Raw genomic sequence first — 18,308 nt, forward strand, 5'->3', positions numbered from 1 at the left:
TTCTGGCGTTGTCTGCAACCGGTATCTCTGGCTCTGAATCTCCGGTTAGTTTGTGCAGTTGTCCTGCATTACACCGCATTAAATGTAATTATAGCCGTATGGGACGCTGCCGTTTGCCAGAATAAGAGGTCCATGATACCCAAAATGAACATGTTGCTTTCAGAGTAGTTTCGTGGTGTTGAACCAAAGCCAAAGAGGGTCAAGTGCACACGAGAACATTTGTGTGTGTGTGTATGTCTGTGTGTGTGTGTGTGTGTGTGTGCGTGCGTGTGCCTGTGTGCATGTGTGTGCGCATGCGTGTGCCTGTGTGTGTGTGTGTGCGTGTGCCTGTGTGTGTGTGTGTGTGTGTATGTGTATGTGTATGTGTGTGTGTGCATGCGCGTGTGCCTGTGTGTATGTATATGTGTGTGTGTGTGTGTGTGTGTGTGTGTGCATGTGCATGTGCCTGTGTGTGTGTGTGCGTGTGCGTGCCTGTGTTCCTGCTCCCTGTTAAAACAGTCGGGAATGTAACCAAATTATTACAGCGAGACACAAAGAGGCCCCCTCTTCCGTCAGCGAGACGGGCCTCAGGTCAGACGCGACGAGCGAAGCAGGATGTGCGCTCCGTAATCTCTCTCCGCCATAACCGCTAACTGACCGGACACAGAGCCCCTTCAGTCCGCCGCGGAAAACCTCATCAGCGTCAGACGCCTCGGAATGCCGAAGCATTCCGTCTGGACGCTGGTGTGAGAAAGGGTGCTCACACCCTGTGTGTGAATGGCGTGTTTTATAACAATGGAGAAGGTATATTCTGCATAAGAACATAGGAAAACACAATGATGAGAACAGGCCGTGTATTCACACCATAAACCCTATAGACTAGAGAGTATCCAGTACTGCATCAATCCTGGACGTAAATATCAAGAAGGTCTCTGCCTCTACTACATGACCTGGGTAAGCTGTTCTATACACAACACTGTGTAAAGAAATATTACTTTGGTGTTGAATTTACCTTTTCACCTCTGCCCCCTTCAAGCCAAAGCAGTGAAAGAGTTGAACAATTTAAATGTATTACCTTTCACTGTGCTTAGCAGGAAGTAGTTAAAACCAATGGTTACATGTACATAGTACGTAGTATGCGATTTCTGATGCAGCCTCACTCTCTCTGAAGAAAGGTTCAACTCTCTCTGTGTTCTGAGCATGTGTAGAAGGGACGTTTAACTCTCTCTGTTCTGAGCATGTGCAGAAGGGAGGTTTAAACTCTCTCTGTGTTCTGAGCATGTGCAGAAGGGAGGTTTAACCTCTCTGTTCTGAGCATGTGTAGAAAGAGTAATTCTCTGTTCTGAGCATGTGCAGAAGGCGGTTTAAATCTCTCTGTTCGAGCATGTGCAGAAGGAGGTTTAAACTCTCTGTTCTGAGCATGTGCAGAAGGAGGTTAACCTTCTTGTTCTAGCATGCGGAAGGGAGGTTTAAATCTCTCTGTTCTGAGCATGTGTAGAAGGGACGTTTAACTCTCTCTGTTCTGAGCATGTGCAGAAGGGAGGTTTAACTCTCTCTGTTCTGAGCATGTGCAGAAGGGAGGTTTAAATCTCTCTGTTCTGAGCATGTGTAGAAGGGACGTTTAACTCTCTGTGTTCTGAGCATGTGCAGAAGGGAGGTTTAAATCTCTCTGTGTTCTGAGCATGTGCGCTGAACATGTACCCACCTGCAGGAGGAGGTCTCCCTCTGAGATGGCAACACCATCGATGGCAGACGCCGTCTTTCCATTCCCGCCGATGGCCGCCGTTCTGTCCGCCAGCCAGCTCGCGTCCTTCTTCTGCAACGTAGCTGTGATGAGAGAAGAGAAACAATAAGCAGAGACCAACCAACGACCCGGGACTGTCACAGACAGGGACCCCAACCAAGGACGGACGAGAACAGAACCCCGACTGGACTGCACGACAGGACCCCAACCAGACACGATGTACAGACAGGACCCAACCATGACAGACAACGTTGACCCTAACCAACCACACGGAACTGTCACGAGAGGCATGCACTGGTGCATTACACTGAAGCAGGCATGCACCAGTCCATTGCACTGGGAGAAGCATGCATTTCAGCATTTCTGTGCAGACGAGAGGCTTACTTCTCCCGAACACAGCTACCCTGCACTGCTGCCAAAACCCAACACACAGGCTTTTCCGTTCAAAAACAGCCTGAGCCGCCTTCAATCAAGAGTCTGCTCAAGGCTTACTGGGGAAAATTAAAGCCAATCATCCTCCCCCTTCATCTTTGTTTTTACAGTTATTTATGTTTTCCTGAGGGGAAACCCTTTCAGCCTGGGATCAGGACAAAACATTTTTTTTTAATGGACAAACATAAGTTACTCTGTGACACAACAGGAAAATGCTTCTGACAGCAGATGTTTGAGGCTTTGTCTCTCATTTCTGCGTAATCTCAGAAACCCAAGAAAAATACCAGTAATCATCAGCAGAACTTGATTTTATTATTGAACACATACCTACCTATCAATAGAAGGCCAAAGTTTTGTGTTAGGAGTTGATTTGCGTATGCTACCTAAAACGTATACTTTTAGAAAATGAAGTCCTCCACACAGAGGAAAAACAGTCACAACCTGCTATATTATTAACACCTTTCATTTGAACTAAATGCTCAATTAATCACTTTTACTTTTAAAGGGGGGCAGGGGGGGCATTACATTTGGATTGAACAGGTTGATCTCACAGGACCCCCCCCCCCCTTCCCATTTGGCTCCATCCAGTTTGAGAAGATGGAAAAAGGCAGAGCATGTGCAGGTAAATGTTACCTGAGCGTCACCTGCGCGCAAGCACCACCTATGGGCCTGGGCAGGGAGGTGCTCCCTTTCCCATAAGCTCATAAAACCCACGGTCTTATGCTTAAGGGGGATTTATCAAGTCCTCAGTATTACAGGAAGAAAAAAGCGGAACAAGAAAAAAAAGAAGCATTTTGGGCTTCAAGCCGTGAATCCTCTTCCTGCACAGATACATTTTTTGAGACAATCTGTGGAAGTGTAAAAAAATAAATAAAACCCTTCACACAGAAAAGTGCCTCTAGATATGATCATTCAAATAGTTACAGGTCTTATCACGCTCTTGGGAGAAGAGAGGAAAGAGAGAAAAGATATCTTGTCCAACATGGAAGCCGTTATACTCACGTAACATGGACATTGCTGTACTCCTGCTAACTCATTTACTTCCGGTAATTGTTGAAGAAAAAACTATCCATAAAACAGCCAGGATTGTTTTGACACTTAGTTAAAGGGGTCAGGGTTAGGGTCGCAGTCAATATACGACGAGGAAATCCACTCTAGAAGAAATTCCACAGAGAGTTCCGGAAGACAACTCTCTACCAGGGTCTGCCCATAGCAATGCAAATGTAGACCCTTAAGAGTGGACGGGAATCCAAAGTGGCTTTTTACGTGCAATGCACTGTGTGGATCATTCTGCCGTGGGGTGCTGGAGCGGGTGGGCTGGGACGGTCGATGGGGTTTGCGAGCACCTCAGGATCTGCAAACACAGTTGACCTCAATGGCCTGTGCTACAAACACAGTTGACTTCACCGGCCTGTGCTACAAACACAGAACACTTCACCAGCCTGTGCTACAAGCACAGTCAACCTCACCAGCATGTGCTACAAACACAGACGACTTCACTGGTCTGTGCAGCAAACAGACAGCATCACTGGTCTGTGCTATAGACACAGATCACATCAAAGCCCTGTGCTGCAAACACAGATCACTTCAAAGCCCTGTGCTACAAACACAGTTGACTTCACCAGTCTGTGCTACAAACACAGATCACTTCAAAGCCCTGTGCTACAAACACAGTTGACTTCACCGGCCTGTGCTACAAACACATTTGACTTCACCAGTCTGTGCTATAAACACTGACGACCTAATCAGCCTGTGCTATAAACCTCCTGAGCACAGTGCGTGAGACAGAATCTTCTGACTGACAGGCAGGCCTCAGGTCTGATGTGAAGAGCAGGATGCGTGCTAGGGGGCGACACTCGCTGCAGTTTGGGTGGAGCGAAAACAGGAAACCTTTCTGGCACCTGCGTTTGTATGTGTGTGCGCATGTGTATGTCTGTGTAAGTATGTGTGTGTGTGTGTGTCTGCATATGTAATTGCATGTCTGTGTGTGTGCGCATGAGTGTGTCTTTGTCTGTCTGTGTAGGTATAGTATGTGTCTGCAAATGTAATTGCGTGTGTGCATGTGTGTGTCTGTGTAGGTAGCCTATGTGTGTGGGTGTGTCTGCATATGTAACTGCGTGTGTGTGTTTGTGTATGTGTGTGTCTGCATGTGTAACTGTGTGTGTGTTTGTGTGTGTGTCTGCATATGTAATTGCGTGTGTGTGTCTGTGTAGGTATTCATGTGTGTGTGTGTCTGCGTATGCAATTGTGTGTGTGTGTTTGTGTATGTGTGTGTCTGCATATGTAATTGTGTGTGTTTGTGTGTGTGTGTGTGTCTGCATATGTAATTGTGTGTCTGCATATGTAATTGTGTGTGTGTGTGTGTCTGCATATGTAATTGCGTGTGTGTGCCTGTGTAGGTATGCATGTGTGTGTGTGTGTGTGTGGGGTGGGGGGGTTCATATTCTGGCATGCATGTTTAAGGTCCGTTTGGAATGTTGCTCACAGGAGATTCAGACTCTGCCTGATACCAATGACCACAGAAGGAGTAAATGGACATGTTTTATTCATTTTATGTTCTTTAACATCAGCATAAGAGAAATCCTTACACCAAAACCAAAATGTGCCAAAAGACCATCTCTTCCCATGTCATTTTCAAGTACTTTTTATGACTCGTAGTCAAATGTTTCTTTCTTACGAGTTTTTAAGAGCATGGGAAAAAAGGCTGCGTAAAAACGTAAAGCCAATGAAGTTTGCATTATCACAGCGAATGGGTTTCCAGTGGGTTTACATGGTTGAAGTGCATTTAGAGCAGTGACATGTTAATGGTTAATTATGCAGTACCTCCTAGCTGGTGAATGAAAGGCACTGCATTCATAACCCTCTGAGAGGGAGAACATTCCAGAAGGTCAAGACAAAAAGCCTCCCAGAACTTTCTCAAATTTCCACTCAAGCAAGGAGCAGAGGAGTAAATGAGAGAGACAGAGCGAGGGGTGGGCACCCCTAATCCTGCAGATAGGGGGGGTGCGCTGTGCACCCCTAACCCTACAGAGAGAGGGGTGAGGTGTGCACCCCTAACCCTAAAGAGAGACGGGTATAAGTTGTATAATCTTTGCGTTATAGAGATGTGGGTAAGAGCAGTACACAGTGGTATTTCAGTAATGAGCAAGCGAATGTGGAATTGCAGCTCAAGCGGTGGGATTTCAGTAATGAGCGAGGTTAAATTTCGCTCACACAATAAGCAGATTCAAACTTCAAGGCTTCTCACCAGCATGAAACAGGGGGTTTCAGAGAGCGCAGACGACAGATAACCTGGCAGTATAACAGTACAAGAGTGTGCACTGCCTGGAAGACCCCACATGTACTCTGCACAACCAAACAATAGGAGAACAGCAAAATGAGAAAAAGGAATTTTTGGTCACTACAAAGACCATCAAAAATGTTCCACTTTAAATAAAGCCCAAAGCGGATGAACAAAATGTTCCTTTCTTGCTTTTTTAAAAAACTGTTATTGTGGTGAATAATTTCTTCAGTGAGGCTGAAGCTCTGTGATGTGTGTTCAGATAAACCCGACAGGAATTAGACTTTTAATTTCTTTTAAATCTCTCCCTCTAAACCCTAACCGTTTAAAAACAAAGTCTGTGGAGCTTTCAGATGTTGGCCAGACTTAAAGCCGTTTGAAACGTCCCGCTCGACAATTCTGTTGCGGTTACCATGGGGATACCAGTTAACTGGGATAGTCTAAAAAGGCCTGGAAAAACATGGCAGTTCAGTGTTTATCCCCAGGGAAAGAGAAAACAGACCGTAGCGTTGTGCAACGATTTGGTGCTCGACATGCAAAGCAGCAAAACAGAAACAAAAACTGTAGTCACACAAGAGCCTGCATGACTGTCCATGAGGTCTTGGTAGCTGGTGCGGTTTAGACCCAGTGCTGGGACACACAGGTAAGGCCTGTACCAGGGACACGCAGGTAAGGCCTGTACCAGGGACACACAGGTAAGGCCTGTACCAGGGACACACAGGTAAGGCCTGTACCAGGGACACACAGGTAAGGCCTGTACCAGGGACACACAGGTAAGGCCTGTACCAGGGACACAGGAAGGCTGTACCAGGGAACACGGTAAGGCCTGTACCAGGGACACCAGTAAGGCTGACCAGGACACGCAGGTAAGGCCTGTACCAGGAGGACAACCCGGGACACACAGGTAAGGCCTGTACAGGACACAGGGACACACAGGTAAGGCCTGTACCAGGGATACAGGGACACACAGGTAAGGCCTGTACCAGGGAAACAGGGACACACAGGTAAGGCCTGTACCAGGGACACAGGGACACACAGGTAAGGCCTGTACCAGGGATACAGGGACACACAGGTAAGGCCTGTACCAGGGACACAGGGACACACATGGTGTCAGCGTAAGGCCTGTACCGGCAAGACGGACGTACCAGGGACACGGACACAGGTAAGGCCTGTACCAGGGATCAGGACCAGGTAGGCCTGTGGATACAGGTAGCACCATTTCATTAGAGCTTGTGCGCTAAACCGCCTAACTTGACTGGGGTCGGGGACAGGCTTAGGGTAGAGTGCGTGGTGTTGGAACACAGCGTAAGCACATTACAGGTACAGCGATTCCCAGGTACACTGAGGTGAGCTGAGGTTTATAGTCCATTTACCTGCGAGATCACCATAGCTGAAGCCTTCCCACCCACCTCATACTTCGTATAAATGGAAAAAGTGAAATGTTGCCCTTGAGGGGGACTTGCAAAGAAAAATAAAGGGGGCAGTAACTCTTTGCTGGTTGTATCACTGCTGTTTATGAGCGAGAGCTAAGAGAGAGGAAAGATGAAGTGCTTCCTGTCCTCCCAGAGGGCCATGAGCATGCACACAGTGCAGCGCTGTTTTCCTGACATGCCACAGCTCTCGCTGGAAAAGAGAAATACGCTCCGTGTACGCTGTGCTTCAGCACACTCCTTCTCTCTCTGCCTCCTGCTCGGACCCAGCCCCGCCCAGTCCCGCCCAGCCCCGTCCAGCCCAGCATTGTCTCGCCCTGCCCAGTCCAGCTCCGCCCCTTCCCCACCTGGGGCAGGACGTGACCTCCAGCCCTCTCCACAGCCAGCACTTCCTGGACCCGCTGGAGGGACCGTTACTCATCCATACTCACTCGTGTGTGCGGGGTGTGCATGTGTGTGTGTGTGGGGGGGGGGTGCATGTGTGCGTGTTTGTGTGTGTGTGTGTGTGTGAGTGTGGGGTGTGTATGAGTGTAGAGTGCGTGTGTGTGTGTGTGTGTGGGGTGTGCATGTGTGTGTGTGGGGCGTGCGTGTGTGTGTGTGTGTGTGTGTGCATGTGTAAGTGTGAGTGGGGTGTGCATGAGTTTGAGTCCTGCTGGTTAATGATAGCAGAAAAGCCTCCATTAGCTCACAAACTCAACTTCCCAGCAGCCAGCAGTTATTCTTCTGAGTGCTGTTTGGTCCTGATTCCGCACCCACCCTCAAAGCCTAACGTATCAACCTCTCGACTCCACTGAGTAAACCTCACTGTGTAAACAAGCGATGGGAACCCCGGGCAGGGATTGTGGGTAGAATGTTGGGGATGACGCGAGGGCTGGAGTCATCTGTCAACGTCGGCGAGGAACCCAGGGCCCCCGTTCCAGTCCATAAAACGCTCGCTTCCTTCGCGCTCACTCCCCGTAAACTGGAGGGGGAATCACCAAACTGACTCGGATGTAAGATGGCCGCCACAAGCAAGGGCATTCCAAGGCAAATGGAGCGAGTGGAGGGAGGATCCACACTCCCTCAATCCCTTGATTTTCCTCCTTCCAACGAAGCCAATACAAAAACACCCCAGAATGCATTGCAATGCTGCCTTCGTTCCAAGACTTCTGTTTCAATCCCATGACGTTTTCCTTTCTCTGTAGAATGTTGGATAAGCAAACTTACAAATGTAGGAACTGTAGTATCCAACATTAGCTTCAGTTTGTCAACATGAAGTGTATGAAATCTGTATATTATATTTTTTTGGGAGAATATGAGTTTTGTGTTTGTTCCGAATAATGTTAGTTTGTTTTGAACATTTTGTTCACTGAGACTGAAAGTTCCTTTTCACTGCAATGAGGAAGTAGCGCGAGGGGGCTTCCAGTTCAAACGGCTCTGGCCCCTCCCCTCGACTGCTTCCTCAACTGCTCCCCTCGACCTCTCCCCTTGGGAAGGGCTCCCTCGTATATACCTCATATGATACCTCACTGGAGGACTAAATCCACTGGAGGGCAGAAGCAAGGGGAGTGAGCTAATTTCAAATGGAGCGGGGCCTAAGCCCAAGGCATACCCACAATGCTCTTTGTCTCCAGCTTCTCAGCAATGAATTCCTGCACTGTGTCCAGAATCCGTGAATCAAAACATTGCGGACAAAGAGCACTGCGTGAGTAAGAGGAATCCAGGCCGACCTGGCAGTTGGCGAACCTCAGGTAAGCACATCATATTAATAAGATGGCTGCCAGGAGGAGTCTTATTACTGTTCCTGGGACAGCAGCAAAATCACAGCAGCTCAGAGAGGGGAGTGCTGAGGGCTTTTCGGACAGTCCGGGTGGCGATGAAGAGATCCACATGGGGGACGGATAAAGCGGTATGTTGTGCTACATATGACTACTGACAAAGTTCATAGTCCCAAAGGGTCTACAGCTGGGCTGTTCTCCTTTTGCACAATAAAAAAATTACCCCTTAATTTTACCTCCACTGCCTCCTCCGTAGAGACACACATCCAACGAGGACTTTTTTCTTTCCCCCCATGAAGTTGTAGTATGAATCACACCATTGTACTGCCTCCCCTCCCCAGGCCCCCACTCTCTCCGTGGGGGGGCAGGTTCCGACCTGTAGGTTCAGGGCAGGGAGAGCTATGCCACTGGAGCCTGTTTGTCAGATCAACGCTTTCCATCAAAGAGCAGAGTGTTCTCAGAGGAAGGCTTTCTCATAAACGGTGTAATCCACACCGTGTCCTTAACCCCCCCCCCTCCTCCCTTGCCCCCCACACTCCAAAAACCCTTGCTGTGTTGCCACACGGGCAACCAGGGAGAGATGACTCAGTGAAGGTCCAAAAAAAGGCTCAACACCAAAAAAAAAGGTTTATTGCAGAAAAAATCACATGACTCTCGTGCAATGTCCACCGAGTGCGATGGTGGGAAGGTGTAAAAACAAAATGGAGGTGGTCCCTCCCCCCTTTTTTTTGCTTTTGAAATGACTCGCAGTTTCAACGGAAATTCAAACCCAACCTCATAAACGGCTCATTGAGGCGCTCTGTGGTGACCCTTTAAAACTGGTCCTGCCAGATCAGAGGGGAAAGGACACAACCATGGCAACGGTGTCACTTCCACGTCTCGTTCCCGAGGTTCTGGACAGGGCCAAGGAAAAGCTTGGAAGGGGGCCCAGATCTGGTACGGGTACGTTCAGAATCATATTTTCCCATGATACTCAAACGGCCTTTTTTTGTTTTTTCCCTACCCACAAAACGCTAAATTATGAAAAGCAGGAAGGGCCCCCACTGTGACGTTTGACCGGTGCCCTTTCTCCAGAGCACGTAACAGAGCGCCCATTTTGTCCGTTCTTTTACAGCCCAATGTTGACTGAGGCAAGTCTGTTTGCAAAGGTCAACCTGGGACTTCACCCTGCGGTCCCAAGTCATAAAGCAAGTTCCTTCACCACAGAGTTTGGCCTTTTCAGTGAGTCTTCAGTGCTGACAGTGGAGCATTGCAGACTCTGTTTATTCTGGCAGTGAAATGATCGTTTACACAATGTTATGTAATTTAAAAAGAGCATCACAACAGAAGATGGGTTTTTATTTATATCTCATAACTTTTCATTTTCCAGCTTTATTTTTCTGTTTTTAATTCTGTTTCTAGAGATACATTAAGCTTATTATTAAATGACAACGGACAGATGACCATACACACAATCGTGGAGCACAAGCACAAGCCCAATGATGGGGAGCACCATAAAGGTGGGGCTTAGCAGGGTACCCCCACCCATAAAGGTGGGGATTAGCAGGGTGTCCCCACACCATAAAGGTGGGGCTTAGCAGGGTATCCCGCCCATATAGGGGCGACTTAGCAGGGTGTCCCACCCCATTAAGGCGGGGCTTAGCAGAGTGTCCCCGCCCATAAAGGCGGGGCTTAGCAGGGTATCCCCATCCATATAGGTGCGACTTAGTAGGGTATCCCCGCCCCATAAAGGCGGGGCTTAGCAGGGTATCCCCGCCCCCATAAAGGCGGGGCTTAGCAGGGTATCCCCGCCCCATAAAGGTGTGGCTTAGCAGGGTATCCCCATCCATAAAGGCGGGGCTTGCAGATATCCCCATCCATAAGTGCGACATTTAGTAGTTACCGCCCCATAAAGATGTGGCTTATAAGGTATCCCCATAAAGGCCAGGAGCTGTAGCAGGTTCCACCCATTAAGGCAGGGCTTAGCAGAGTGTCCCCGCCCATAAAGGCGGGGCTTAGCAGGGTGTCCCCACCCCTATATAGGTGGGGTTTAGCAGGGTATCCCCGCCCATAAAGGCGGGGCTTAGCAGGGTGTCCCCACCCCTATATAGGTGGGGCTTAGCAGGGTATCCCCGCCCATAAAGGAGGGGCTTAGCAGGGTACCCCCACCCATAAAGGTGGGGCTTAGCAGGGTATCCCCGCCCATAAAGGAGGGGCTTAGCAGGGTATCCCGCCCATAAAGGTGGGGCTTAGCAGGGTGTCCCCACCCCTATATAGGTGGGGCTTAGCAGGGTACCCCCACCCATAAAGGTGGGGCTTAGCAGGGTATCCCCGCCCCATAAAGGAGGGGCTTAGCAGGGTATCCCCGCCCAAGGTGTGGCTTGCTGGAGTCGTTGCGGTATCTTGTGACATCGCCATGGTGCAGTGTTTTTTTTCAAAGGTACCTTTGGGTAATGGTGACACAGCTAGTCTAGACAAAGCAGCTCATGCTAATTGGGTATTTTAAAAAAAGAAAAACATAATGTGGACTGAAGATCGCTCTGAAGAGTCAGCTGAGGTTTGTAGCGTTCCCGCGTCCACATAAAGAATTAACAGGCTCTTGGGAATGTCCCATGCAGTGTGGATGTAATGTGTGTTTGTGTGTGCGTGTGTGTGTGTATGTGAGTGAAAGAGAGAGTGCATGTGTGCATGTGTGTGGGTGTGAGAGTACGAGTGTGTGTGTGTGTGTGTGTGTGTGACTGCAAGTGTGTGTGTGTGTGCATGTATGTGAGTGTGCGTTAGTGTGTGTGTGTGTGTGTGTGGAGGGGGGGAGGTAGAGGGTAGTGTGTGTGTGTGTGTGCATGTATGTGAGTGTGTGTTAGTGTTAGTGTGAGTGTGTGTGTGTGTGTGTGGAGGGGGGGGGGTAGAGGGTAGTGTGTGTGTTAAAAGGCCCTTGAGAGCGTAATGTGTTGTGTGGTATTTTTCCACAGTGAAGGCTACCGGGCTTTGGCTGTTTATTTCCACCGTGGACAGATTTAGGCTTTCTTCAACAGAGGGAGGGGGCAGGGACAGAGGTTTGCCAATCAATAATAGGTATGCGTAAATAAACATAAACACACATTTAAAAAAAAAAACAAAAAAAAAAAACAAACAAAAAACAACTGCCATTTGAATCGAGCCAGATGAGCCACAGATTGGACTGATCTGAAGAGATCTGTGTGCCATTCTGGTCTTCTCTCCAGCAGTAGCCTGCAGACCCAAGGCTTTAACCCTACTCAGCTTTAAGCACACACTGTCATTCAAACCAGCTGACCAACCCCTTCCTTCTGTCCCCTGTACATGCTGACAGTGCTCTGATGGTCTCCGTCTGCGTTGCTAAGGACCTTCTCCCTGTGGCCACACCCCTTCATAAATATTTACACCAGCCTGGCAAATCAGAGCACTCTGAGACCCAAACAGGCACACCCACACCCAGAACTAAGAAATGTTGTGGACAGGGATCCGACTGTCTGGACAAGGAAAACAGGTCATCTCCACTGGGGTGTGGTTCAGGGCAAAGGTCAAAGGTCAGTAAGAGAACCTAAACCCAGTGTAGGTAAAGGAATATGATAAACAGGACAAGCGAATGATACAGGGTGCCATTCAGGCTTCACATGCGTCAGCTCCGAAAGTCATGGAAGGAAAACAAACCGTTTAACGGCCAAATTTTAACAGGAAGCCATTTTACCACCTATGTCTGGTGTCAGTTCTCAGACGCCAGAGACGCCAGAGACGCCGCATCCTGATCCTGAAAAGAAACACACTATCCAAAACAGTCAAAATGTGCCGCTAACCAAAACACTCAAACAAAACGCGCTACTATCCAAAATCCTCAAAAAAGACGCGCTAACCGTAATCTTCAAATGAAACGCGCTACTAACCAAAATCTTCAAATGAAACGCGCTACTAACCAAAATCCTCAAAAAAGACGCGCTAACCGAAATCTTCAAATGAAACGCGCTACTATCCAAAATCCTCAAAAAACGCGCTAACCGAAATCTTCAAATGAAACGCGCTACTAGCCAAAATGCTCAAATGAAACGTGCTACTAGCCAAAATGCTCAAATGAAACGTGCTACTAGCCAAAATGCTCAAATGAAACGTGCTACTAGCCAAAATGCTCAAATGAAACGCGCTACTATCCAAAATCCTCAATCACATCAACTAATTTTTCTCAGCCTTGTTAGCAATCTGCAGGAATGTTACTAATGTCTAAGAAGATTTTTATTAGTGTCTAGGGGTTATTACAAATATTATTTATTTTGACCCACGTCTGGACTGGGTGTGATGTGACTTGTGATGCTTTTATCTCCAGGCTTTGGTTCCTCTTCCCATACAGTGTGATCTGAGGGCCACTAGCTCTCACTTTCAGTCTCCATCATTTTTTAACACTAACATTACACCAGGCCTGCTGCCAGACGCTGCGCTGCCTGTGCTCGTCTTGGCTGTCCCTTCCCAGCATCCTTCAGGGCCACCTGTGGGTTCATATTTCACCGGCGTTTCTGTTAGATAGCGACAGTTAGATTTCCTCCCCTTTGTGATTAAAACAATGTCAATAACAGGATATAAAAGCACACTGAAACACAGACACACACACACACACACACACACACACACACACTATCTCTCTCTCTCTCTCTCTCTCTCTCTCTCTCTCACACACACACACACGCACTGAATCTCATGTGGGTTAAAGTGTGTCTTTGCGGTAAGTCTGCAGACAGGTAGGTAATTTAAGGAGTATTAAGAGACCCAGAGAGAGAGAGAGAGATGGGGGGGGCAGCTACCCTCTCACATTCCAGCAGTGAATACCCACCCCCCCGCCCACCCACCCCCAGCTCTGGCGTGTGCTCCCGGTACCCCCCGTTTCACGGTTTTATCGCACGAGCTGCAGCGAAGGGAGGTTCCTTTTGATTAACAGCACTGTCAAATCCACACAGATGGGGAGGGGGGGATGTTTCTCCATCCGCTCTCATTTCACCCCTGGAGGCAGAGGGCAGAGGTGTGTGTGTGTGGGGAGGGGGAGGGGGGTATTCCCAACCAAAACCCCATTAATACTCCAGCTTTACTCTGAACACTTCAGAGGGGCTGAGTGAAGTTTCTGTTTAAAAAAAGGCTGACTCTGCACCAGTCTGAGCACAGGGCTGTTTCCTACACTTAATCACTTACCAGCAGACCTGAACAGGGTCGCTCTCCCCCACCTCAACCCTCTACGCCTCTCTGGCTCCCTCTCCTCCTCCTCCTCCTCTCTGTTTTCTTTCTCTCTCCCCTACTCTTTCTCCTTCACTCTCTCTCTCTCTCTCAACCGAGGCGGAGGAAAACACAGCTTTAAATCTGAGAGAAAAATCACCCCCCCCCCCCTCTCTTGGCCGGCCCACGTCCAAGATCGGTTGCCTGCTGATCTTAATTACCAAAATCCATTTCCTTGTGTAACCAAATGCCTCTCCCTGACCCCCCCATAACCCCCACTAACACACACACACACACACACACACACCTTTTACACTCCCTCTTCACCGCCGACTGCCAGAGTTGAAAGTTCGCACGCTCTCTCCTCACGCAAGGGGAGGGCCTGGACAGGCTATCTCTGCACACACTCACACCCCCGCCAGCTCGCAAATATCAGCCCCCAACCCGCTCCCCCCCCCCTTCCTCCGCAGCACCCACCACGGGGGCTTCTGCAGACACAAAGCCAGTCACTGATTCGCGCGATTCTGCTACAGTTTGCACCCCCGTTCCATACAGCTCTGAAACAGACCGGCCCTAATTTTGTGGCAAAGCAAAAACCCAGAGACGCAGGTTGCAGGTTCAATTCCCTGCTGTTGTACCCTTGAGAAAGGTACTTAACCTGCATTACTTCAGTATATATCCAGCTGTATAAATGGATGCAATGTAAATGCTTTGTAGAAAGTTGTGCAAGTCGCTCTGGATAAGAGCGTCTCCTAAATGCCTGTAATGTAATGTAATGATCTTGGGTCAGCTGACCCATGTCCTTACCCGAACACAAACACTCTCTGTGTATTGAGGGATCACTAATCTGGAGTCAGTGGTTTGAAGCATAGGTGTTCATTCTTAGTCTGCTGATGGTCTAAACCATTTTGCTTTTTTTTAAGAAACCTTTAACAGTGCATTCAACTGCGTTAATTGATAAGTTAAGTGCTTAGGAAAAAATGAACAACATTAGACTCTGTGGCTCTCCAGGAACATGGCTGAGACCACCCCATTCTAGAGAAACACCTGTGGTCTAGATCACATATTGTTCCAGGGTACAGACTTGCTCGCTTTGAGATAGCTGACAGCACAAAGACACGGAAATTATCAAAACTTTACAACAACAACATCAGCAGATATTAGAAGGCTCACAAATGAACACCATTAGTCGTTGCAGACTTTCCTAGCCGTTACGAACAATCTCATTAACGATTTCACATAAATTCTAAAGGCTATGTTACAGCTGTCAAAAAAAGGCCTAAGGTAGTCCTATGTATTCAAAAATAACAAAATTACTTTGTGAACAGCCATAAATCATGCCCTAAACAGCAGCACATGACAAGTACAGCGTTTTTCACTCCGCAAAACGGCAGAATTTCATGCTGGTCAGGATCCTGGGGACCCAAAGAGCTGTCGGAGTCGCTGGATTGTTAGACAATTCATTATAATGGATAAACTTTACATTATGTCCAATCGTTCAAGCACATTTTTTTTTTTTTTGCTGCATTCCAGGGCACTTGGGCCATGGGCACTTTCTGTTCCGGCAAATTCTAATTTACAAATTAAGCACTGGAAGTGACACAATGCAAACGTCGTTACCCAACAGGAAATGTGCGGGGAACAAACATAGAAATCTGGACGGCGTTGAACAGCGAGCGTATTTCGCAAAAGCAAGCGTGAGGAAACAGCAGGCCCGCCGCATCGATGGGGCAAAGGCAGCGAGGCCGATGTTCCAGTAACGCTGTTGTGCAACAAGCAGCCGCAAAGCAGGGTATCACCACGACAACAAGCTCTGCTGTCCATCATCCACCCGTCCGAAATAATATTATGATCTCCTGTTGGTTTATGTACCAGTGGCAGCAAAACTTACATCTGTTATGACATCTATTCTGATATTCATTATTTTATATATATCCCACTCTTTCTTACTCACTTTTGAAGGGCAGGCCTGCAGACTGCTCTTCTGCTTGTTCAGACATTTGTTCTGTTAAACTGTGTTGTTGTGTATTTCAGGAATTGTTTAATTTTGTATTAATAAATCTGGTCGATCTGTATTCAGGGCTTGTTAGTGAAAGAAACTGGTCTAAATGTGATTTCCCTGTATAAATAGAGGTTATCTAAAAGATTCATGATCATAATCTAGAGCAATCAAATGGAGCAGAGGATAAGAGGTATACAGTTAATGCTAAGCATCAGGGGAAATCAGTCTTGTGTAAACAGGCACTGAGCTGATGTGGAGGAGCGTAGCACAAACACTATAACATCTGCTCACAAAGTTTAGAAACCGGGTTTAGATTACATCACAACCCTCCGCCCCCAAACCTTCCCAGAGCTCACAGGGGCATTAACCACCACTGCACGTTTCATTGCATCCTCTGGGGCGGCACTGTCTGATTTGACGGCTCGTTGGCAGCCTGCCGGACTGGACTCACGCGATGGACTGGACTCCCAGCAGGGTTCTGGAGAGTTCTGAAGCACCGTGTGGTCCAGCTGTGGCCCCCCTGGCTGACCCGATCAAGCACACAGCTTCATGCTCACGCCTGACCCCTGAATGCTTCATCACGCCTGACCCCTGACTGCTTCATCACACCTGACCCCTGACTGCTTCATCACGCCTGACCCCTGACTGCTTCATCACGCCTGACCCCTGACTGCTTCATCACGCCTGACCTCTGACTGTTTAATCACACCTGACCCCTGACTGCTTCATCATACCTGACCCCTGACTGCTTCAACACGCCTGACCCCTGACTGCTTCATCCCACCTGACCCCTGACTGCTTCAACACGCCTGACCCCTGACTGCTTCATCCCACCTGACCCCTGACTGCTTCATCACACCTGACCCCTGACTGCTTCATCACGCCTGACCCCTGACTGTTTAATCACACCTGACCCCTGACTGCTTCATCACACCTGACCCCTGACTGCTTCATCACACCTGACCCCTGACTGCTTCATCACGCCTGACCCCTGACTGCTTCATCACGCCTGACCCCTGACTGCTTCATCACGCCTGACCCCTGACTGCTTTGTCACGCCTGACCCCTGACTGCTTCATCACGCCTGACCCCTGACTGCTTCATCACGCCTGACCCCTGACTGCTTCATCACGCCTGACCCCTGACTGCTTCATCACGCCTGACCCCTGACTGCTTTGTCACGCCTGATCCCTGGCTGCTCACCTGTTTCACTCCTTCGGGGCCTTCCCAGAACAGACCGCTCCCTGACTTTCTGAAGCCCTTCACTTTGCGACCCTCTGCGCTCTGCACGAAAACGACGGAGGCCCACCGCCAGAACAGTCCACAGGCTGCGCCTGCGTTCATCCTGTCAAAAATGCAATGGATTGTGGGAACCCCGCTCTCGCACTGTGGCCCTCACATCCCTGAGGACATGACCACAGACATCATACACTATGGTCAGCTCCGACATTCCTTCCGACCTCTGGTTTCCTGCAGCATGTTCTGGTTAGTAACGGGAGCTTGCTGGTGCTTCTGAAAGTGACTGACACTGTGCTGTACTTGATGAATTTCAAATGATGAAGATGAATCAATCTAGATTCTGCTGTCATGGGACAGGAGACTGACCTTTCAAATGTTACGATTACAGAGGTAAACATCTGATTTGTCTATAATTATACCTGTGGAACGACACAGATGTAACACACGGAAGGATCACCAGTTCCAGGTTACACATAAGAGAGTGGCCCAGGAAGTGTCCCCAGACAAACTAATCATAAATGCCATTCACCCTCACCCCCCACAGTGCATTGAAGAACATGCCCTGCAGCACTGGAGCACCCTGATGAACACGCCCTGCAGCGCTGGGGCACCCTTATGACCACACCCTGCAGCGCTGGGGCACCCTTATGACCACGCCCTGCAGCGCTGGGGCACCCTGATGAACACGCCCTGCAGTGCTGGGGCACCCTGATGAACACGCCCTGCAGCGCTGGGGCACCCTGATGAACACACCCTGCAGCCCTGGGGCACCCTGATGAACACGCCCTGCAGCACTGGGGCACCCTGATGAACACGCCCTGCAGCACTGGGGCAAGCCTATGGTCACAACTTGCCGTTCGACATGGAGGAAGCGGAGAGAACAATGGTATAAAGGCCGTTTGAATAAATGACAGAACAGCATCAGTGTTAGCATCAGCTCAAATTACTTTAGTCAAAACAATACGCTTGCTATATTTATTTCTCCCTCCCATTTAAGCATCTAGCACTTGTGCCCATTGAAACCAGTTTGTCTGCTCCGTGTCCTCAGTGCTGAATCATTTGAATTGGCAAAGCTGCTGATTTTTGCATGAGAGCTAAAGTAGGTCATCTGCTCGGCCTTCCTCTAGGGCCCGTTCAGGCACAGCTAACATCCAGCAGTCCAATGTGATTGGACGGAAATGGCCAAAGGTGTGACATAAGAAAAGCAGTGGGCCAATGACAGCCAGTGCTGTGCTTTCTAAAGATGGGCCACATGTAG

General features: G+C 48.8%; 1 protein-coding gene across 1 annotated transcript in view; it reads right to left on the minus strand.

Moving 5' to 3' along the window:
- The window catches only part of LOC135239945 (aryl hydrocarbon receptor-like), a 55,549-nt gene that overhangs the window by 15,599 nt on the left and 21,642 nt on the right, over positions 1 to 18,308 (minus strand). Inside the window, exon 4 of the mRNA XM_064308955.1 lies at positions 1,685 to 1,806. Within this exon, the coding sequence (XP_064165025.1) occupies positions 1,685 to 1,806 (122 nt within the window). The remainder of the gene's footprint in view (positions 1 to 1,684; positions 1,807 to 18,308) is intronic.

This window comes from Anguilla rostrata, chromosome 14 (genome assembly GCF_018555375.3).
Source record: "Anguilla rostrata isolate EN2019 chromosome 14, ASM1855537v3, whole genome shotgun sequence".
Lineage (NCBI taxonomy): Eukaryota > Metazoa > Chordata > Actinopteri > Anguilliformes > Anguillidae > Anguilla > Anguilla rostrata.